The sequence below is a fragment of the Tachypleus tridentatus genome, chromosome 12, assembly GCF_004210375.1.
Source record: "Tachypleus tridentatus isolate NWPU-2018 chromosome 12, ASM421037v1, whole genome shotgun sequence".
Classification (NCBI taxonomy): domain Eukaryota; kingdom Metazoa; phylum Arthropoda; class Merostomata; order Xiphosura; family Limulidae; genus Tachypleus; species Tachypleus tridentatus.
Genome location: NC_134836.1, coordinates 107,399,436 through 107,424,717, shown reverse-complemented (window position 1 = coordinate 107,424,717; position 25,282 = coordinate 107,399,436). Strand labels below are relative to the sequence as shown.

Below are 25,282 nucleotides of genomic sequence, written 5' to 3'. Positions count from 1 at the left end.
GAATCATAGGTAATAACCCTTGTTACGTTTTTATTGTATCACTGAAAGTATGTTAAATTTTGTCCATTGTCCGCATTCTTCATTAACCTACCCTTTTCATGCCACGTCCAGTTCATGATGTAATATTAACTTGTATATACTTACTAGCTTCACTTATGTACGATACTATGTCCATAACCTACAGTTTGTTTGCTAATGCACGTTTGTTTTTTCATATGGTTTAACCCAATATCCAATCACGAGAGGGGTGAAAAAAATCTAAATTTCTGAGTGACCTAATGTGTTCAGCTAGATCTTAAACCAAAATACCTGCCATGTGTTTCTCTCTCTGTGTTCACAATACAGTTCTACTTAGTAGTCGTACGTACACACACACATAATCCTATTTTTACATACCAAACCATTTTAAAATAGAGCTGAGTTTGTGTCTAGGATTCTGTTAACGTATCACTGTTTGTCCTACATGTTTGCGGTATTTAGATCGGAGGTATACTTAAGGATTGGTATATTAAAGAGTTAAATAACTCCATACTCTGCTCATCAGTTCATTTTTCTTATGATAAAGCGAGTTATCCAGGAGTCTATTTGATAATGTTGGCATGTCTGAATAGTTGTGTAGAAATCCTAAATTTATTAATCGTGGGACTCAATATAGTTTTGTTAAAATTATAGTTCTGCAACTGTTGTAGTTTCGTGAACTGTTTATTATCTGTTATGATAACACTTAGTTTTTGTCTGTACCGAAAATTTAAATAAAAGAATAATAATAAAACTTAATTTTAGTAAGCATTCTATATCTTACACAACACCATATTTAAAGTTTTAAAAAGATCTAATGTTAGGTTGTAGAAAAACATTATACGTTTGTTTATTAATAGTATTAAGTATGATAAAGCTTAGCCCTAACTAAACTTAAAGAAAAATAATGTACACTAGTTACAGTGTTAATTTATATCTTTATCGAATATGTGCCGTTCGTACTAAAGGCTTAACTAATGTTAGGCCTAACACGAGTAGAATTTATGATTACGTTGTCTGCGATTGAAATGCTTTTGTGTTATTTCAGAAATCCTATCAATAAAAAGTCCAGCTTTCCACATGTTCCATGTCAGAGTTCCGATACTGAAATTACGCACTGCGTTTGTGAAAGCAACAATTAGTTTCATAATAACACCATATTGTAATTACGCTGCGTGCGAGCTAGAAGGAGAGAAAATATTATAAGATGAGGTTACTTAGTTACTTCTGTCAGGTCCAAACTTACTACACTCAAATCTCCGTAACTACCATGTAAATACGTCTGCTTTTGAAAGGTGAAATGAAATGATGAATTTTGTAACAACGCAGACGCCACATCTAAAGATCTTGGAATGCTTGCGTAAAACTGTGCAAATCCGTTCATAATTTTCAGCTAATGAAGCTAACTGAAGGGAAGAGAGCTGATCAGTAGCACCCACCGCCAACTCCTGGGCTACTCTTTTCTAACCGAATAACTAGATTTAACTGCCACTAACATTTAAATATTAATTAGTTATCATTTTCTTTCTTATTAGTTACAAATCACTGATGAACTAAAAGATTAACAGTGAATTAAAAATTAGATATAGGTGAATGTGCATGATAGTAACCATGACAACGATTCTACAGGTGTGTTTATATTGCAAATGTTTTTATTTTTATTGGAAAAAAAAATCATGCTCCATCTTTAATGGCTTGTAGTACTTGTCACTTCTTACAGTGTTATTTATACACATACAGGGGTGGACAAAAAAAATGGTCCCCCTTGAAAATGTTATTAATTTGTATGTTTTATTAGATAACAGAAAAAATATCTAAAACTACATTTTTTTAGAATGCACTCAACGAGATCTGTTTAGATATGATCTGCAATCCTAATCGTAACACTGGCTTTCATAAATATCTGAACTTTTTACGATTGTGGTTACATATTCTCACAAAAAGAGTTGTGCACCTGGTGTAACTTTTTTTTATCTTCTTACTACAATTAGCCTATAAAATGATTAAACAAGTTTCTCTGCAATTGTGGAGCCGTTAAAAGATATCAACCTATCAAAATAAACATTGTAGCCCCCTGGTGGCACAACGATAAACCTTTTAACTTATCCCGCTAAAAATTAGGTTTTGATAAGTGCGGACCCTCCTCACAGTGGTATGTCTGCGGACTCACACTGCTAGAAACCGGGTTTTGATACCCGTAGTAGGCAAAACACAGATTCTCTATTGTATAGGTTTGTGCTTACTTCCAAACAGTCAGTCAAAGACAACTGCGGTAAGAAGGGAAAATTAACATAGTCAGTGGTCTGACTTTGTGCTAAACAACCAACCAACAAACAAACAAACATGATATTTAGATGCGGTAAGTCTACGGATTTACAACGCTAAAATCGGGGGTTCGATTCCCCTCGATCGACTCACCACGTAGCCCGATGTGGCTTTGTTATAAGAAAAACACATACCTTTAGTTTATAGATTTAAATGACAATATAAACATTTTAAAGTAAAATCATGGCAAAGGAATCAAAATGGAAATGATGTTATTTTAGAAGTTTGGTAAATTGTTTGTTTGTTTTGTTTGTTGAATTTCGCACAAAGATACTCGAGGTATATCTGTGCCAGCCATCCCTAATTTTGCAGTGTAAGACTAGAGGGAAGGCAGCTAGTCATCACCACCCACCGCTAACACTTGGGCTACCAACGAATAGTGGGATTGACCGTCACATTATAACGCCCCCGCGACTGAAAGGGCGAGCATGTTTGGCGCGACGGGGATGCAAACCCGCGACTCTCAGATTACGAGTCGCACGCCTTAACGCGCTAGGCCATGCCGGGCCAGTTTGGTAAATAGAAGTGATACTAAAAAAAAAAAAATTCAATGTCTTCAAATGAAATTATGACATGTTGAGGCAGTGGTTATTTTCCTTTTGTCATAAATCAGTCGTCACGTAGTAAACCAACATATTACGAAGTATGTGAAAAGTTAGTAGCATGCTTGCCCATGTATTTAATATAATGTATTTATATCATTTTATTAACTTCTCCAAATAAACGCATCTTCAGCTGTAGGATACACTGACTATTTCTACATTTACAATAGAGATGAACATTTGATGTGCAAGGATATTCTGCGAAACAATGGACAAGAACAATGTTCTCTTCTTTTCGAACAGAAGTGGCTCTACAAACATCTCTGTCATCGAGGTATACCAACAGTGAAAATCAATAAGGAATACATTTGCCAAGTGAACCATTAGTAAACACTAGCTGTCGAACGATGGTGGCCAAACTTTATTAAAGGTATGTAAGTTTCATAACTGACATATTTCTTCAACGGGTGTCGACCATCTTTAACCAAGGCATGGAAATTATATCTTCAAAAAATATATCATAGCACTAGACAATCAGTGTAAAAATGATCTTATTTCAGATAAAACAGAATGGTTTTTAATGCTAAGAGTGCCACCTGTAGACGATAAATGGCATAATTGTCAGGAATCACATATTACCTTTTTTATGCACTGTTAGTAGATTAAGAAAACACGTACTGGGCACGTGACACTCTTTTTTTATTGCCCCAACAGATTAAGTTGATCAGTAGCGGACTTAAACTTATGTGGGCCCTACATCCCACGTAATTTTACACAGAATAAAATTATCAATGGGCTCCCATTAAAACCATGTACATTGGGGCTGAGCCTCCTCTAGCCCTAACCAAAATACGCCACTGAAGCTGATGGAGACGGTGCAATGGTGAAGAAAACGTTTTAGTGGCAAAAGTTGGTGTTGGGTCCATCAAACAAATGAGCAACATCTAGTGTGTATCTGAATGTTGTTAACAGTTATGAGCATCTAAAAATTTACATTTTAATTCTGATGGTAAAGAGCTCTTTCAAGATTGAAAAGAAGCAATCCGCCATGTTGCTTCTCATGCTACCTAAAGTTGGTTTAAAAAAACTTAAAGTCACTTTAATCACCTTCGTTTACCAACATTATTAGCAGAGCTAAATCTAATTGAGCACCGTTTTAATAATATATTTAAACAAACTGCTGATCGTACTCTTAAATAAATGAGTCTTAATGGAACGAGACACTTCCAAAATCTTATGCTTCCTACACCATGATACTATCGCAGCAAAAAAGGCTTAAGGCGAAAGTACCAATAAAGGAACCAGCAAACATAAGTGTTTAAGTTGAAAAATTGGTATCTCAGCTTCATTAAAGGCCTACATACAAGTCAGACTTTTCATTACCTAATAGAGAATCAAATTATGTGTATATAACTACAGAACATTACTCAGCAGATAGCCCGATGTGGCTTTCCTAAAAGAAAAACACACACACAGAACATTACAAAAGTCAGTTTGTTTATTAATTTGGACACATGGCTAAAGTAAATAAAAATTAAAAAAATTTTGTTATCATATTCTTTTTACATTTACGTTTTTCTAGTTGTTGTTGCAAAGTGAAATGAAAGAACATTTCAGTAATCCATCAAACAGATTTATTTCTATTATTATTCGAAATACGTGGTTTCACATATAATGTGAGGACTCTTTTTACCGCTTATTGTGGTCGTTACAATAGACATTCACAATATCTGTTGGGTTATTACAAAGCATTCATTTAGCTCTCCTAGAAGTTCAGTATCTTAATGAAAACAGCTATTGGAAAGAAAAGTGGATTTCATTATGTGGCTTGACTGATAGAGTGGAACCCAAACTTCTGGTCTTTTGATTCCAGGTAAACACAGAAAAGGTTGATAAACCTCATATAAAGGAAAATGAAACAGACAGCTTTGTTGTACGTATCATTGTATTTTATTAAGAAAAAAAATGAGATACTATTTAACTAGCCAGTAGACAACGCTAACCCACAATAGACCATTAAATGTGAATGGGTATTGGTTGCTTGTGTGTCTTTCATCTATGCAATCATCAGGAGACGAGGATACACCCACGTGTACACTTTCTGAAAGCCAGGAGCTATGTAGCGAACTTTATTCTGAGCACCACGCCCTCTATAAAAAAAACAACAATAAACAACAAAATCAGATATAATAGAAATTGAGTGACTGACAAAAACAAAAACTTCAAAAGCACTGTAATTTTTGTCCCTGTAAAAATATAATTCATCGATTACTTTATTATTTTAAAAAATAGTTAACTGTACTTGTTCAAACAACAGACGAAGGTTGTTTTCGTGGTCTCTGTCACAAAGCACAAACTAACAGTTTTATTACAAAACAAATCAGTAATAGTAAGGTATTTAACGCTCAAATTTGTCACTTAAAACGATTATTGCGAAAGACAGTGAGTCAATGGCACACTTTGGCTACTTTTGTCTGACCCAATATTGGGATTTAACAGTTACTTGTCTACCACATATTCGGCCCCAACACAGTAACGAGCAGCGAACCATCTAATAAAATAAATTTCCTATTTCTATTAGAAGTGCTGTAGTTCAGTAGGTCTAAGATAAATAGGCTTAGTGCGGTAATATTTAGCGGAAACGTCTTGAGCTGACACAAAATATTAAATACTTAATATATTGTGTGTATTTTTATGAGCGACAACGAAAGCATCATAAATATATTGTAGTATTCTTTCATCTCCATCAACATAAACATTATAGCCCCCTGGCGGCTCAGTGCTAAATTTTATCCCCACCCAGAGCCTTAAAAGTGTACATTAGAGGATTAGTCAGGTAAAAACTTGTAGTAATATAAACTTTTTAACATAGAAATGTAATCAAGCGGATAATAGCGTAAAAATAGCGCTACAGTGATGCAGAAGACACAAAGACTCACTAATAACGTCCAAACACATTTTGCTTCCCAGATAAAAACTAAATTATTATTTTTATAGAGGAATATGATTTTCTATTACGAACACACACACAAATATGTGATAGGGTACGATTAAAGTTTATCGAGCTGTGAAAACATACTATAGGTTGTTGTTTTACCTACCTTATAATATTAACCAGTACTAAATACTTACGACCACATAAAAAAAAAAAAAATTAATAAAACGTTCCTCGCTGTTTGTGCGGTAAAGTTCACTTTTAGCGATGATTGATGGTGAATGATTGGTCGCTGATGAGAGTAGAAAAAACAAACTCACTTCCAATTTGTTACTGGTTTGTTTTTTGTTGTTGTTGTTTTTCTAATGAATAATATAAAAACATTTATTCTGGTTTATTAATAACCAGTCGAGTCAATATTATTCTTTACCTTGCGAGTCATCTGGTGAGCAACTTTAAAACTAAATAAAAATTGCAATTTTCTGTGAACCATAGCGGTTCGATCCCTTATGGTAGAGAGAGTAAGCTGTCGTGAAGTTTTGTGCTAAAATAACAGTAATAGCAACCATTAATTCACAAGATCGCTAATTAATTAAATGTTGTTTTTTTAAATCATGGTTTTTCATAATGCTTGCACAGAAATTTATCTGTTTGCATATTTGGTCTCGTACATAATTTTAGCCTCTTAATATTTTTCATCACTGTAATCAGGTAGATTACAGTGATGAAAACAGTTAATTAAATTAATTGAATTAATTTAAAATATAAAATTAAAATAAAATGAAAACTTTTTTAGATAGATTTTCCATTTACCTAAAAAAGATTGACGTCTTCAAACTAAATAAAATCTTGAAGAAAAGTTTTATTTTTCGGTAACTAGTGAAACAAATATATTGTATGTATATATATGTTATAGTTGGCGAGCATATAAATGTCGTATCCATAGCGAATTTATTTGTTTTTTTTCAATATTACTTCACTTGTCTCACTGGAAATAAATAGCACTAAATTAAATTAAAAATTGTAAACACTTTAACTCGATGCAGTTAACGAACAGTATGTTGACCTAAATTTTAGGATTAATAACTGTACGAATCTTACAAAAATTTTAAAAGACGTTATGTTTTTTGACGAATGGAATTTGTCACTCTTTTCAGATGTTATTCATAGAGTTTAGTAAAGCTGCTACTAGATGGCAGCAAAAGATAAAGATTAAAAGCAGTAACAGCAGGCTGAATGCTGATGTTAATTGAAGTTAGGTTTTCTAATTCTAAATTAACGTGGATTAAACATGTTATTAATATATTAATAAATGTTTCGAAATGAATATGCTATGTAAGAAGTATAACAAGCAAAAACCATGGAACCACACCAGATACAAAATATACATACGCCCAGTGTGTATCGAATATGCGTCGATAAATATAGCACTTAAACAGCTAAATAAATTAAAAACAATACCACACTCATTATTTACGACAACCTACAAAGTACCACTTAGTACATCGTCCAGATCAATGCACAATTACACCTAACAATTACAATTGTACGTTAAGAAAAATTGGTATAAAAATGGAATAGTAGGCGAACTTATCACTACTACGAAAACCGTTTGAATGAACCACACAACTCTCGCCAGTTAATATACTGTTAGTTACGCCATCTAATGCTAAACTGAACAACCTGCCTTAGTTTTAAAGTAAGCTGGAAACATTTAAAATGTATTTATGTAAAATGTTCTCAAATTAGGATTAAAACTAGTAACGTGTGTGATACATAATGAACTGTTCGTAACGTACAGAACTGTGTAATATCGAACATTTGCGGCAGTGTATCCAATACACGAATGTGTCTGCTGAAAGCGGTCGAAATTGTTTGTTTTTGTTTGTTTTGTTTTAATTTCGCGCAAAGCTACACGAGGGCTATCTGTGCTAGCCGTCCATAATTTTGCAGTGTAAGACTAGAGGGAAGGCAGCTAGTCATCACCACCCACCACCAACTCTTGGGCTACTATTTTACCAACGAATAGTGGGATTAACCGTCACATTATAACGCCCCCACGGCTGAAAGGACGAGCATGTTTGGCGCGACGGGGATGCGAACCCGCGACCCTCAGATTACGAGTCGCACGCCTTAACATGCTTGGCCATGCCGTGCCGCGGTCGAAACATGCGCGATTTAATCTAACCCTCGTCAGTTATAGGGAAGAAGATCATGGGGAGATCGGGGATACATCCCCCTTCATTTTAGGTGGGGGGTATGGTGCATACAATCATCCCCTCTACAATTTGGTCTGTTGAATTGTTTTATTGCATCACAGGCCTACAAAATGTGTGTTTGTTTTTGTGATTTTCGTGTTCTTACCAATCGAATTACATAATTAGGCCTAGATGTAGGCTTTTTCAATCGCCGAAATGTACATCTTTAATATAGGCGTGCTTCTAAGCTTTCTGATCTAAGCGATAGTTCATAAATATCAGTCAGTAGGCCTAAGTATATATGCAAGGCTTGCAAACACTATCACAGAATCTACCTAGTCTTGTACCTAGTATAAGATTAAGTAAAATTTTCATCATAACAATTTGAACAGAGCATGAAATTCGAAAATATTACTCCCAAGCGTAAACTCCTGTGATCTAGATCTGGCAGGCCATTTGTAGCTTGTAGCTGCATCAGTCTTATGTGTATATTGTGCGGTTTTCCGACACCATTTGTTCTTATGCATGTTTAGCCGGTTTTATTGTCGAACGCCTTACTCTCCTTAGCTGCCTAATCCGCTGACCATAGTGTATGTTTAGTGTACAGTTAACGACAGGTTCGGGCCACTCGGATCCAGACGCACCCTACATCACTCCCCTCCGCTCCCTTTAGTCTGAGCCTCGATTTTACAACAGGGCTCATTAGACCTGTGTTTGTGGCCCTCATTAATCCATGAAATTTCAGATTATCACCACCCTCTAATAAAGTGCTGGTGATTTATAGTAAAAGAATAATATATTCTCTTATCATAGATAGTAAAAATATTGTATTTTCTTGTATAATTAGAACACAAAAGGAGCGATTTCAACGGCCTGAAGCCTCTACTCGAATTGTATTGCTAGTTTTTGTTTAGGTGTTTTTATTTAATAGACGTGCTTATAGATATTATATCCTAACGTGTTTGATGAGCTTTAACAGGAATATAATATATTTGTGATTGTTTAAGTACTTTTCGAGAAACTTGCAATTACTTGTGTTGTAACTAGCACACATTATTGTCCCAGCGATGCCCAGGCGGTCAGTCGGCTCGGTAGTCACTGTGAGGTTCGCGCGTTCGACTTAAATACATTGTACAGTTCAGTCCTACTTCCATTCTGTTCTATCTTCGTTCGTTGTACGTTAGAGTTTTTCAATGAAGACTGTATTTTAGCCTGTTGAGTCATGAAACTTTCCGATATTAGACAGTTCTGCAAGCCAGTTACTAGTACTACAAGTGACAATGCAGATACAGATAATCCAACAACCTCAAGCAAAGGAATAGAAACTTGCCATTGAGAGGAAATACCATGTTCATCAGAGGACAAGTCTGAAAATGCTTGTGCAACTATTGCACATCATGAACCACCAGATAGTTGTGAAACAAGTTTGTGCAGTAATGAAAAATCTGACACTCCACAGATACAGTGTGGAAAGCCATATCATCCAGACGCACAACTAATACCACGACAGAAAGCAAAATCTCAAAATATCAACTTCCAGAGCAAGTGGTTTGATGAGTTCCCATGGCTTCACTTCGACAATCAGACTCAAAAAGTCATATGCTTTCATTGTGCCATGGCGGAAAATAGAGGCCTTTTTACAGGGAAATTGGAGAGGCCAGTGCAGTATATCTTTATATCCACCAATCCTCCTCTCAGCACAGATTCGCTATATTTCCAGAAGATTCACTTGATGTAACTCCAGTGACTGTCCAGCTTCATGATGGAAAAAAAGAAGCAGCAGGAAGAATGCTAAAGAAGTCTAGCCAAAATATTCAGAAGTTTATGTTTGTTACTGCGTCAAGGTTTAGCATTACGTGGACATACTGATACGGAGGGGAACTTCCTGCAGTTAATGAAGCTCCTGGAAGAGGAAGATCCTGAGTTGACGGCCTACTTGTCAAAGAAAACCACATTCACATCACCCCAGGCTCAGAATGAAATAATGGAGATGTTCAGCCATCAAATACTGAGGAACATAGCACACGAAGTGCAGCAAAGTAAAATCTTTGCATTAATGGTTGATGGCACTCAAGACGTTATAGGTGCCGAACAGGAAGCAATATGTGTACGATACGTAGATGAGAACCTTGACGTCCATGAGACATTTCTTGGTTTGTACAGTGTTTCCAATACAACTGGTGAAACAATATCCTGGACTATACTTGATGTACTGACTAGACTCAATTTACCACTGTCACGATTAAGAGCACAAACTTACGATGGAGCCGCTAACATGAGTGGTGCGTACAGTTGATGCCAAGCAAAAATAAGAGAGAGAAGCAACCATCAGCTTTGTTTCTTCACTGCAGAGCACACAAGGCTAATTTAATAATGCAACATGCAGTTGAAGCTTGTGAATGTGTTCGAGATTCTATCCAGTGGGTTCATGAACTTGGTGTCTTGCTTCAGAGGACAGGCAAATACAAGACAATCTTTGAAAATATTGTATCGTCAGACCGCCACAATGGTCCAGTTAAGTTCATCCGCCCACTGTGTCCAACACGCTGGTTGTGCCATCTATCTGCAATTACATGTGCTAATGATCACTACAGTGACATTGTTGATTCTTTGTCTGAATTAGCAAATGAAAAATTAGATGTAGCAGTGAAAGCACGAGGTATGCTGGACAGATTTGATAAAGGAAAGACAGTTTTAGGATTGTTGATGGTTCAGCATCCATTAGTTGCATTAGAGGAACTAAACTGTGCATTCCAAGCAAAATCAGCGACAGTATCTAGCATGATTGAAGCATCTGCAATGACAGTTGAGCAATTGCAGGTATTATGAACAGAGGAAAATTACAACAAGATATTTGATTAAGCTGAGAAAAAGGTAACTTCTCTGGATCTGGTGCCTATTGAACTACCACGCATTCGCAGACCCCCCCCAGAAAGATAACAGGTGATGGCTCAGCACACCATTTTGCAACAGCTAGAGATTACTACAGAAGCCAATACTTTGAATTTGTGGACACAGTCATAGAACATCTGACCACTAGATTCAATGCAGACAACAATGACTTGAGGCAATATCTGGCACTTGAGAACATGATCACATCTGGCAAGATTGGCAACTCGGTTATAAACTTCTATCCAGAAATCTCTGCACAACGGCTCGAGTTTCAGTTGTCCATGTTCAAAAGAACAACAAAAGCAGTATCTCTGAAAGGTGCGAAGGATGCTTACTGTAAAATGCATGAAACAAGCCAGCAGATGTTTAGTGAAGTGTTTCTTCTCATGAAAAATTTGCTTGTGTGTCCAGTATCCAGCTGCGAATGTGAACGCAGCTTTTCTGTATTAAGACGGATGAAGACGTGGTTAAGGTCAACTATGTCTCAGTGTCGCCTCAACAATGTGGCAGTTTCTTACACTCACAAAGATGAGGTCGACAAGATAAATATAGAAGAGCTTATGAAAGAATTCATAAACAGATCATCACAAAGAAGGTCTACGTTTGGGAACATGTAGACTAGAGGACTAAATGAATCTTACTTCAATGAAAAGTATGAATAATTATGTTCTACATTGTATTGATGTGTAATTTTCAAGAGTTTGCAAAGACATTTTAATTATTTTTATCAAACAACATGAAGAGTTTTTCAGTAGATATAAACTTATCAACGGTAATTACTAATTTTATTAATATTTGAAAACGTAATTCATGCAATGAAAGTTATTAGTAGCCTTGTCAAGTATAATAGCCATCTTTTATACTGTGCAGTGTGCAGGAATAAATTCATGTGGTAGTTAATTTGTGACACATTTGTCTTTATTTTATTAACATTTTGTAAACTGTTCACAACACCTCACGTAAACAAACCTACATGGAAATCTTGAAGTATCTGGCAACAAGATTACTCTGTGACTGCATGTTTACAGCTTTCAGGTTCACGTAATCAGAGATTACCAACTTGCAATATGAACAGTCCACATAAGTGGCTGCAAAAATCATCCCCCATCAGATGTAAAAAATCTACGCCCCTGTTCAGTAACACCATGTAACTTACTAATACAGGAGGAAGAAAGACATTAATGAAGCTGACCCTTCCAAGTATTTAAATTCTAAATTCAGGCCGCGAGAAACTAGTATTACACTTGAATGTAAGCGTATGAATTTAACTCACAAACAATTTTGCGCCGCAACAGATAAACACACTTTTGCTAATATCTTTTTGTTTTGAATTTCGCGCAAAGCTACACGAGGCTATTTGTTATAGCCGTCCCTGATTTAGCAGTGAAGACTAGAGAGAAGGCAGCTAGTCATCACCACCTACTGTCAACTCTTGGGCTACTCTTTTACTGACGAATAGTGGGATTGACCATCACATAATAATGCCCTTACGGCGGAAAGGGCGAGAATGTTTGGTGCGACGGGGATTCGAACCCGCGATCCTCAGATTACGAGTCGAACACCTTAACCCACCTGGCCATGCCGGGCCTTGCTAACGTACCACATTAACTTTGTATTTTGTAAGTTACAGTTTTGAAGGTTTGTTAAAATTGTAATAAAACGTCTAATATAAATTAAAAACGAGTAAAACAAATATAACTGAAATAAGTATTTTATTTTATATAACTTATGTTAATAATCAACAATATTAAAAGAAATAAAAACATGTTTAATAAATAAGTAGATATTAAACTAGAATTAATTAGGTTTTGTGAATGAAACCTGTTTCTGTTCGAAATACTCTGTAGCGATTGTTTATTTTTACAATTCAATACCCAATAAATGGTTCATTATTTTCTCAGATGAATAGACAGTGAAATTTTCCAAAGATATATCTGATTTTGCGTGAACAAACCAATGTGCATCGACCGGGAATCAAATCCGGGTCACCCGCGTGGGAGGAGAGTATTCTACCACTGAAGCACCGTTGCTCACTGTAGTTTAAGTATAATCTATAACATTTGTAATTTGTAAGTATTATATTTTGTATTTATTGTTTCTAATAATTTAAATACATTTGTAAATTTTACGTACCATAACTTTATTTTGCTGAAATTCGTCAGCCTCAAAGCAAAACTGATACAAAAGAAATAAAGATTTCAAATAAAAACATATATTCAGTCGTTACACTACATCAAACGTCGAGGTATATTGTTTGAAAAACAAAATATCATACTTGACAGATTCAAAAAATCTGCTGTGCTTTTCACAATAAAATACGTTAACTATATAAAATAACAAATATGTGGCACAGGTCTGTCTGATTCATCAGCTGGTTAACCTCTACTATAGTACTATGTATTACAAGATAAATGAAAAATTGAAAATTTAGAAGTATGAAGTTATGGATAGTCAGTATCTACAGTATACGAACCCTAGTGGCAAGTTTTTAATTCCTAATTTTTATTTGTTTTGTGTGTTGACTTTTTTATTTTCAACTCTGAGCAAAGGATTACTTGATATGATAGCTAACTTTGTACATTATAATGATAATAAACATAGATAATTTAACTAGCTCATACGGTTCATGATGATTTAATGTAGCTATTGACTATTTGATCGCATTAGTTCAAGATATAAAATGTTAAGCTGCAGCTGGAGATTGTCATGAAAATTTGTTTGAGAATATGGTAAACATTTATAGTTTCTGTATAACTAACTTCTATATATGTGTTGCATAACAATGGGTAAATGTATGCTTAGACTAAGACACAACCCTCACTATAATATTTTACAAATATTAAAAAAGCAGCCTTTTGAAATAAAACATACGTCTAAAACAATCACTTTAAATAAACATTCGTGTTTTTAAAGTAATTATTCTAGGAATGTATGAAATAAAATTTAACATTTTGTGTACTATTTTTCTTATTGCTTCACTTCATGCATAATATATAGATTGACTCCCTAAACACACCGGTTATATAGTGTACAAAGCATTGAGAATTTACGTACTACAATCGTTTATTCTTATCTGTTATTGGCTGGTAACTCCTGTTTCACTCTGCAAGTAAGCTTTTTAAAGGAACGCCGAATATGTGTAAAAAAGCTAGCTTCAAGAGGTATTTGATAACATCGTTTACACTAGAATTGTGATCTTTTTATCTTATGTAAAACACAGAAGAAACAAAATGACATTGTAATACCTCTGCAACCTTTGCAGTATATTATTTAAGCCCCCCAGTGACACAGCAGTATGTCTGCGGACTTACAAAGCTAAACACCGGGTTTCGATACCCGTAGTAGGCAGAGCACAGATAGCCCATTGTGTAGCTTTGTGCTTTACTCAAAACAACAACAATATTATCTAATGTTCTAAACAAAGGTTTGGTGTAATATTATCTAATGTTCTAAACAAAGGTTTGGTGTAATATTATCTAATGTTCTAAACAAATGTTTGGTGTAAGACATCAAATCGTTTTTGTTCTGGGCTACCAAAAGAATAATAATATTTACAAACAGGCCATTTAGAGCAGGTTTGTTTTGTTTTCTTCTAAGCCTAACATATATGTTTTGTACATTGTTACATACGGTTCGGTTTTTGAATTTCGTGCAAAGCTACACGAGGACTATCTGTGCTAGCCGTCCTTAATTTAGCAGTGTAATACTAAACGGAAGGCAGCTAGTCATCACCATCCACAGCCAACTCTTGAGCTACTCTTTCTACTAAAGAACAATGTGTTTGACCGTTAAATTATAACGCCCCCACGGCTGAAAGGACGAGCATATAATGAGGATTCGAAACCGCGGGTGCGAGTCGAGTGACTTAACCACCTTAGTAATTAGTGGTAAAGATGTTTTATTTTTAACGTTGCTTGAACTATATCATTACTATTTAATGTTGTTTGTTTTTTTTCCTGGACGTTCTGTTAAAAGTTTTATGCAATTCCTTGAGATTGCTGTTATCAGAATATCGTGGTCCATGATAATCGATGCGCTCGTAGGTCGTATGAAAACAACTCAATTCGATTATCTTATCGCACTTGTTCATTATCATTATCCTGCAGTGGTTAATTTAGCTTGCGAGACTCAGACATTTAATAACGTTCTATTTAATTTTAATTAGCATTGGGACCTTATAACAATAATCATCATTGTTGTTTTAATTTAAACGATTCTATTTCAGCTGAGTTTGTTTTGTTTCTGTGATACTTCCTCAATATTCTACAATGTTTGTTTGTTTTGGAATTTCGCACAAAGCAACTCGAGCTAGCCGTCCCTAATTTAGCAGTGTAAGACTAGAGGGAAGGCAGCTAGTCATCACCACCCACCGCCAACTCTTGGGCTACTCTTTTACCAACGAATAGTGGTATTGACCGTCACATTATAACGCCCCCACGGCTGGGAGGGCGAGCATGTTTGGCACGACTCGGGCGCGAACCCGCGACCCTCAGATTACGAAGCGCACGCCTTAACGCGCTAGGCCATGCCGGGCCTCATTCTACAATGATAAAGAATATGGTGTCATTATAATACCTAGTACAGGGGTTTTCCTAGTGTGCAATTGGTTATAAGATATTCACCTGTAAAACTAGCTGTGCCGTTGAAAACTTGCCTGTAAGTTTAAGTGGATAAACTTTTGTTGTTGTTGTTTTTTTTAAACATATTTAAGATTATAAAATTCCATTCCAGAGTTGACAAATAAATATATTTACTAGAATATTTTTTATTTTTGAATAATTTATTGCTAGGCTTATATATATGAGATGCAATAAGGCGTCATGTATTAAAATGAATTTAAAAAATTCTTAAATAAGGTTTTGTCTCAGTAATCAGATTAGTAAGCAAGCTCTAATTTTCATTTCTAACTACCCTATTATTAATATATTTCCCGGTAGATGGCGCTAAAACAAAAGAAGTCCCGCAACTGAAACTTTTTTTTTTGTTCAAAATCGTAATTGTAATTGGTATTAACGTAGAGCTACATAATATGATGCTTGTGCTCTGATAGGTCACAGAAATTAATCCCCAAATTACAGCATTGTAAATTATAAGCTTACTCTGATTCACAGGGAGACGAATAACAATGCTAAGTATAGAGTGATTTCTGATACGCTACCGTTTAGTTTTGAATTTGTGTTTTTCTTATAGCAAAGCCACATCGGGCTATCTGCTGAGCCCATCGAGGGGAATTGCCCCCTGATTTTAGCGTTGTAAATCCGGAAACTTACCGTTGTACTAGCAGGGGCGTTTAGTTCTGATGCCATGGAATTACAAAATGAATAAATTACTTAATTAGGAAAGCTGAAACAAAGTGGATTGATAACATCATGTGGATTAATTTTAACAAAGAGATATTAGGTTCGTTCTATTTATCTAAAAATCGAATATAGATATATCAGCATGTAAAGACAAAAAGTATTCTTTTTAAACACAACATGCGTCGTGAAGTCAAGAACATGGGCTTTAAAACAGTTTCGTTTTAGTAAAAATAAGTTTACAATAAACTACTTAAAAAGATTAAAATAGCATGAATTTATAATTAAATTGATTTTGAATCACATTAATAAGACATTGTGGAGAAAAAACTATATTTTAGAAGCGCAACTTATTAATTAGACATAATTAGTTAATAATATACATTCATTCATTCATTCACCATTTGATTCCATCAAGGAACATAGGGCCGCAATCGCTTGCGGATTCTTCAACAGGTATTTAAGTGAGTAGGTTGTTAGCCCACTGCACCGAGCCGTCCCTAATTTAGTAGTGTGAGACTAGAGGGAAGGCAGCTAGTCATCACCACCCACCGCCAACTCTTGGGCTACTCTTTTACCAACGAATAGTGGGATTGACCGTCACATTATAACGCCCCCACAGTTAACAATATACTGCTAGTTAAAACCTGCAGTAAGTCAAAACTCTCAGTCTTCAAATAGCCAGAGTTTGTATCTGACTGAATCAGCTCGTCTAAAAAAAGTTATTCTCAAGAGTTATATTCATTAAAGAAAGGAAGACCGGTAACAAGTATGAGCTTTCACTGCTGTCGCTACAGATCGGAATATATTTCTGGTCAGTTTGAGAGTGGCGTCATAGGGTATCATTCCTCAGTGAGTGCAATGACGGTATCTCTGATGTTGTGTGTGGATAAAATATTGACATGTAGGGCATCTAAAATATTTTAAGGATATTTTTGCCAGTTCTGGTGATCTCAACAAAATTTGGTCACGCCAGAATTTAGTTCAACTCAGTAACACATTCTCCGTCAAACATCTTATTATAATGGTTTCTATTCTAACCTGTAAGGTGGAATGGGTTTTCTAAAAAACAAAATTGTTTCTTGTTAGACACAAGTGAAACATGACTGAACAATCTCCCTCTAGCTTTGTTTAACATAAAAACAAGAGATGAGTTGGTCTTTCAATGTTGCCCTTCCAAACATGGACGTCAGCAGAAAATTTTTCCAGAAAGGGGAAGGGGGCAATGTCGTATGAAACTGTCAATTGAATTTTAAAAAATTATATAGATAAACTGAATGAATAAAGACACAGTTATGGTAGGGACAAGTTCCTCATCTTGTCTCCCTTCGCGGACGCCCGTGCTTCCACACCCCTCTTTGAGAAAAGTAAAACTTTAAATATATTCTTTATTTTTCAAGCAATCGTAAATTCCCCCCCCTCCCCTTGGTTAAAACCTTGCAAAATGCTAACCACCACTACTTCACTAGTCACTCATGAAACTAACATTTTCTTGATAGGCGGCTAACCTGTCTTTTACTAATCTTAAACTTGTGACCACTCGTCCCATTGTTTTCAGAAAACAACATGAAAAAAAAATCAGGGGACTTTAATCCATTTGTTCCTCAGACAACCCTTTCTCAGGTTTTGAATGTCAGTTTCAAGTCACATTACTGAATTGTTCTCAGTTGAAACCGAAAAACTTTCATCACTTGTATCAATATTAGTTCCTATCTCATAACCCAAAACATGATGATGAACAATGATACGATTTATAAACTATTTCTTTACTAGTTTGTACATGTTGTTCACTCGGCAGCACTTCATTATCAACTACATTTCTTGCACTCGAGAATGGCGAAAAAAAAAACAGGTTTTTTTTTTAATGTTTAGCGGTGCAACCACGACTCTCCGTTTTGAAATCTCTCTGTGGATCATCACAACTAAAGCGATACAACCACGACTTTCCGTTTTGAAATCTCTCTGTGGATCATCACAACTAAAGCGGTGCAACCACGACTCTCCGTTTTGAAATCTCTCTGTGGATCATCACAACTAAAGCGATACAACCACGACTTTCCGTTTTGAAATCTCTCTGTGGACCATCACAACTAAAGCGGTACAACCACGACGCTCCGTTTTGAAATCTCTCTGTGGATCATCACAACTAAAGCGGTGCAACCACGACTCTCCGTTTTGAAATCTCTCTGTGGATCATCACAACTAAAGCGGTGTAACCACGACTCTCCGTTTTGAAATCTCTCTGTGGATCATCACAACTAAAGCGGTGCAACCACGACTCTCCGTTTTGAAATCTCTCTGTGGATCACCACAACTAAAGTGGTGCAAACATTCATGACCGTTCTCCTTCACTGGATCGTAACTGTGTGGTCTTTTGCATCTATCAACCATTGTTTGAAGAAACTGTTCATCTTTCACGGAAAATACATGAAAACTAATGTTACTGTTTTTTATCATAATTATAAGCCAATAGTTACTGAAATCCACAACCATATATCGTGGTGATTCATTATGATTAGCTAAAACCAACGAAAATTGAAATTACAGCATTAACAGATTTCGTGATTTCGTCTCAAGTGCTCCTACAGGGGTACACGGCACGCAAGACCGCAGGTGGGCAGGTAGTGGTGTAGGTGGCGCTAAGAGCAAACCTCTTAATGTAATAATCAGTGATGTCGCTGAAAACCAACTTGCAGAGAAATATATATGCAAAAACGGCTCGTTTGGGTTGAGAAAATATTTTACATAGAAGAGCGAACAACGTTTCGACTTTCTTCGGTCATCATCAGGTTCACTCCTCTACGTAAAAAATTTACTCAACCCAAACGAGCCGTTTTTGCATATATATTTTCTTAATGTAATAATCTTAAACAGAAGCAAACAAATGCCATTAACACCAACGGTGCCCAATTGATGAAACAATATGTTCTAATCCTTACAAGTTAAGAACATAAGAATACCATATAACATATGTTATAATCCTTACAAGTTAAGAACATAAGAATACCATATAACATAGTTTTCCCTAGTTAGAAGTGGAATCTAATGTTTGTTTGGTTGGTTTTTAATTGCATATAGTCTTCCGGTAAGACAGCGGTAAAGCAAAGTATTCTGATGTGATTTTGCTATCAATAATACTCACAAACTCACATAAATAGCAATATAACTTAGAGTGGTTACCCTTCATTAGAAGTGTGAAATTAATAAAGCTTTCATTAATATATATCTATCATGATAACAGTTTGTTGTTTTCTTAAACTTCCTAGCACACTTCACATCTCATATAGAATTGTTGGCAGTTATATGATAGGCCTGGCATGGCTGGGGGGTTAGAATGCTCCACTCGTAACCTGAAGGTCGCAGATTCGAATCCCCATCACACCAAGCATGCTCGTCCTTACAGCAGTGGTAGCGTTATAATGTGTCGGTCAATTCCACTATTCGCTAGTAAAAGAGTAGCCCAAGAGTTGGCGGTGGGTGGTGATGACTAGCTGCCTTCCCTCTAGTCTGGCACTGCTAAATTAGAAACGGTTAGCACAGATAGCCCTCGTGTAGCTATGCGCGAAATTCAAAACAAAAAACAAAAAAAACTGTTGTTCTTGTAGTAGGTAATTGTTTTTATTAAGGAACATTTGAATAATTTGTTCAAGCGGAATGCTTGTGAGAAGATGTATTATAATAAGAGGTTATTTTTCCTTTGCCCACGAAATTTCCAAACTTTCTAATGCAGATCATTACAGCCTCACCTTGAACCCAGTACTTCAGTCTTCCCATGAACGATTGTAAACTACATATATTCTAACCACTGCTGTTATACAGCTGAGTTTAATCTGAGACGGTGTTTGGTTCTCAATGGCCAATTATTCGCGCCCTGAAAAATAAGAAGGTTGTTTAGTTGCACCTGCCTTCTCGCTTTTGTCCTCAATCTGGGTGACTACGCATTGCTTGCACGTGCGTCAGACTTTAACTTATTTATAATGAAATTAAACTGTATTCATGAGCCAAAGAATGATACTATTGACTCGTGCTCTAGTTGAAAGAAACAAGACGTCAAAGCCAGTGATGAAAGTTCGTGACAAAAAAAAAGATCGTACCAACCTTTGTTAGGCCTAATCCTTCACTTTTCGACTCTCAATCTACAGGCCACGAGTTCCAATCCCGTAACTAAAAGCGTTCGTCCTTTCAGCTGTAGGGCGTTACAATGTCATAGTCAGTCCCACTTTTCTTTGGAGTAAAAGTAGGCCAATAATTGGCAGTGGGTGGTACTGACTCCCGCTAGTCCGTCCCTTCGAAACTTGGGACATCTAGTACAGGTAGCCATCGTGTGACGAAATTCAACAAACAATAGAAAGAGTATAGATATTACAATTGCATTCTTGTCACACCTCGCTTATATGAACATGATCATATGTTACGGTTATCACAAAATGGAAAGTAAATTATCATCATTCCTCATCTAGCCTTACAACTTCGAATTATTATTCAGACTTTACATGAGGTGGCCCGCCATGGCCAGGTGAGTTAAAGCGTTCGACTCGTAATTTGAGGGTCGCATATTCGAATCCCCGTCACACCAAACACGCTCGCCCTTTCAGCCGTGGGGGCGTTAATATAACGGGTTATCCCACTATTCATTGGTAAAAGAGTAGCCCGAGAGTTGGCGGTGGGTAATGAAGACTAGCTGCCTTCCCTCTAGTCTTACACTGCTAAATTAGGGACGGCTAGCGTAGATAGCCCTCGTGTAGCTTTGCGCGATATTCAAAACAAATCAAACCAAATAAACCGTAACGAGAAATCTAAGCCCGAATTTTAGCGTTGTAAGTCAGTAGACGTAATGCTGACCCACCGGATAACATTATGGGGTGGACGTTTGGTATAATATTTTTCAAAACATTTCAAGACTTTGTTTAGACAATTTCTTTGTACTTCGTGAATTGCCATGCCTTGTCACACGCTAAAGGTTAAAGGACGTTAAACTATTCGACTGTCTAGAAATCGTATGAAGCAAATGGACATTGCCTGGACAGTAGGGTGCCCCCAGTGTACTGTATTCAGAATCCTGAAACGCCATCAGATCACGAAAAACGTTGTTCCTGGAAAATCTACTGCTAGATGCAAAAAAAAAACTCCTGCCTGAAATAACCTTGTTTTGATCAGATTAATAGATCAAGGTGGAAAGAAGTGTTAACCAGAGATCATTTCCGTCACCGTGTTACTTGGGCTATAAAGCATAACAACTTATTATAGCTATGACATTGACGACATATTGAATTTTCAGACTCGTTCTGTTTCCGACTTTTTAAAGCTGATAGTGGGATTCGTGTTCATCGCTTGCCAGATAACAGATAAGGGAAGGATGTCTTTCTCACATTGAACGCACAGGAGGTGGTGCAGTACATGTTTTGGCAACTATTCATCATGGTGGAAAAATTACTCTTCATATCCTCAAAGAAACGACAATGCCGCCTCATATAGGTGTCACACAAATACGAGATTTTTGTAATATACTAGAGCAAGGTCCAGCAACAACTTTGTGTTCCTAAAGGACAATTTCTCTGCCCACAGTGAGCGTATAGTACAAGATTATTTCGACCAGGAGGACGTTACAAGATTGTCATGGCCAGCAAACTCTCCAGAGTGTAATCCTTTTAAGAACTGTTGGGCAGAACTGAGCCGGCTACTGTAGTTGAGTTGCAGCGCCTTCTAGTGACAAATTGAGATGGCATCATGGTCGCTTACATCAATAATATCATTGACAGCATGCTATGCCACTTTGCAGAGGGTATTGGAGAATGAGGAGGACCAACCAAGTATTTAATGTGTACTATAAACTGATATAAAGATACAAATGTTATTTATAATAATTTGATGTTATATTTTAACATTATATATGTTTTAATTGTGACAGTGAAATGCTGAATTACACATCTTTGTACAGGTGTTTGCTCTTCTAATACGTCATTCATGATGTCCATATAACCTGTTTCATTATATAAATTACATATTAAGACGTGTAATATAACATACATTTCTCAGATTGACAGCTTCAAGTGTACTTATATTCCATCTTCATAACAATAGTTAGTTAGTTATCACTATTAGATTCCATCTAGGAACATAGGGCCGCAAGCGCTTGCGAATTCTTCAACAAGTATTTAAGTGAGTAGGTTAAATGCACTGCACCGAGCCATCCCTAATTTAGCAGGGAAGGCAGCTAGTCATCACCACCCACCGCCAACTCTTGGGCTACTCTTTTACCAACGAATAGTGGGATTGACCGTCACATTATAACGCCCCCACGGCTGGGAGGGCGAGCATGTTTGGCGCGACGCGGGCGCAAACCCGCGACTCTCAGACTACGAGTCGCACGCCTTACGCGCTTGGCCATGCCAGGCCAAACACATACATAGGGAAAGTAGTAATCCTTAAATACAATTAAAGTACCGCCTGCAAGCCTTAAACATATATAAATAGGAGAAAGAAGTTACCCTTAAATGTAATCCGTTTGACGCTATTGAGCACAATGACTCGTATCATTGTTATTTAAATAAGTGATGATAACGTAATCACATCGCTGGAAATAATGGTATTAGTAGGAAATCATAAATTTATTGAAATTATTTTATCTAAGGATAATATCAGACTGCATTAATAGTATTTCATAAAGCCTTTACGTGGAGATCAAGTTTCATGTCGCAAGTAGATTGTTTGTTTTGAATTTCGCCCAAAGCTACACGAGGGCTATCTGCGCTAGCCGTCCCTAATTTAGCATTGTGAGACTAGAGGGAAGGCAGCTAGTCATCACCACCCAACACCGACTCTTGAGCTACTCTTTTTATTAACAAATAGTAGGATTGACCGTCACTTATAACGCTCCCACAGCTAAAAGAGCGAGCATGTTTGGTGCGACGGGGATTCAAATCCGCGACCCTCAGATTACGAGTCGATTGCCTTAACCACCTGACCATGTCGGGCCTTCATAAGTAGAAAACAAGGGAAAAAATTACAAGTTTTAATTGTATTCGTATGTTGCTAATGGTGACGTATATCGTTTGAATTGTGACTTAAATATGCTTGTGACTGTGTACTTATTTGATAATATCTCTTCCTCTGGCCATGCCGGTTGTTAGAAGATTACAATTTCACGATAAAATATTTACTGATAACTTATGAAATAAAATTCATATAGAATTAATCTTGCATATAAATATTATAAATATATGCCTTCTTGAATACTTCGCATAAAGACTAGTCGATCCATATTATATCTGAAACTGAATGTTTGTAATGTGACTTATTTTCATATTAAACTGAGCGTTCTAGACTCCTATTTCTTTCCACAGGTTGTTGTTCAACAGCCTTTGCAGTTACCAGTTGTTAAAGTACCGCTACTTTACGTTTATCTTTGAATCATAAGTTATCGATCGGCTGTTACTTTTAGTAACAGTACTGTGGGAAATGGCTGACTCAGAACAGGTGTCTGTTAAGGTGAGGCGGCTTAAGGCATAACAAACGCAATCCACTTGTTTTCGAAACTTTTATATTAAAACACCACAGAATTCGGGGAATTGTACCTCGTGATCATCTGTGCACTCAGACAGGGTGTTCTTCAAGCAACCCAAAGAATGCACTTTTTTAAGTACTTAGGTCAAGTCCGCGCAGCTGTTTGGAAAACGACTTTCATAAACTCAGTTCCCAACAACAAAAAAAGTGCAATGATACAAAACGTGATGTAATCAAATTAATTACTAAATATAAATGTTTCACCTTCATGATACTAAAGTTAACCCGAGCTAAGTAAGTAATTTACAGCGTACATGGAACATGAAGAAGATATACGGAGTGTATACAATGTATTGGGTATTTTATATGATGTATGTCATAGGCAATTAATTGATGTATACATTGTAATGCTTTATTGTGTTCTATATATTTAACGTGGTGGACAATTTATATCATACACACGTATAGTATATTAAGTATTGTGTATGATATAAATAGATTAGTGGATAATTTATATGACGTATACAGTATATTATATATTGTGTCTTATGTCAACAATGTAACAGATACGTGTATGACGTATTTACTTTGGTGCGTACCCCACATTCATTCAGTGTTTTTCCCCTATTTACTGGTTCTACATTTCTCACGTGAACTGACAGATATCGTGTTATTAAATGGCTTTTACATTTCAAAATGATGTGCCACTTTGTCCCTGCTTTCTGAAACCAAAGGCTGTGCTTAAATAGCCTAAAAACTTCGAGTGTGAAAGACTATTTATCCCTGCCTTTATGAGGGGCCGACTATATCCAGGTACAACGATGGGTGAGATTTGTCGTCATTTTTGAACCCTTTAGCAGTCCACCGATAAATTATTATCTGGAATCTTATAGAACAGAGGTTCTCAATCTGTATGCGTCTATACACTTCCTTCAGGGAATGTGCCTTTGTCAAAAGTCCCATTATAAACCCCAGATTTCAGACTTTAAAATACTCAACTACAGAAGCAGGTAGGAGGTGTACGTGAATCCTTATATCTGGAGAATGCATCCAGTATAAGAGGGTATACTTTCTCCAGCATGTAGTTTTACAGTTCAAAGGGGGTGTCTAAACAGTCCTCAATTTATTCATCCGCCGAGATAACAAAACATTTCAGGTAGACTATGAACTTAAAACGTTAGAGAACTGTTGAAGCGCGAAAGTGCCCGTGGGATGGATTTTAAAAATTCCATTTAAAAATAGCCTTGCTGGTGTGCTTTTTTTTTGGTTTGCTAGTTGTTTGACAACTTAAAGTTCCTTTCGGAAGTATATTAATAAAAAAAACTTAAAGCTTTGTCTACTCATTCCATTTTAACATAATATAGTATTTCTCTGTGAGATCGACAAGCAAAATGTATAGTAAACTACCTTATTTTTAAAACAATGCACTTATATTGTTACAAATCTATAAAATGTAAAATTGAATTCTGGCTTAGGGTGATTTCTATTACACTTTTAGACATATTGCTACTCAGGAGAAAATAGTACAGATAAAGTAGAACGTATACTGAGGGCTGATTAAGTTGTATTCAA

At 36.3% G+C, this 25,282-nt stretch overlaps 1 protein-coding gene across 1 annotated transcript in view; it reads right to left on the bottom strand.

Moving 5' to 3' along the window:
• Positions 1–4,893: 4,893 nt before the first annotated feature.
• LOC143234281 (insulin-like growth factor 2 mRNA-binding protein 1) overlaps positions 4,894–25,282 on the bottom strand; it is a 106,744-nt gene continuing 86,355 nt past the window's right edge. The window contains exon 13 of the mRNA XM_076471526.1: positions 4,894–5,035. Within this exon, the coding sequence (XP_076327641.1) occupies positions 5,015–5,035 (21 nt within the window). The 3' untranslated portion in view covers positions 4,894–5,014. The remainder of the gene's footprint in view (positions 5,036–25,282) is intronic.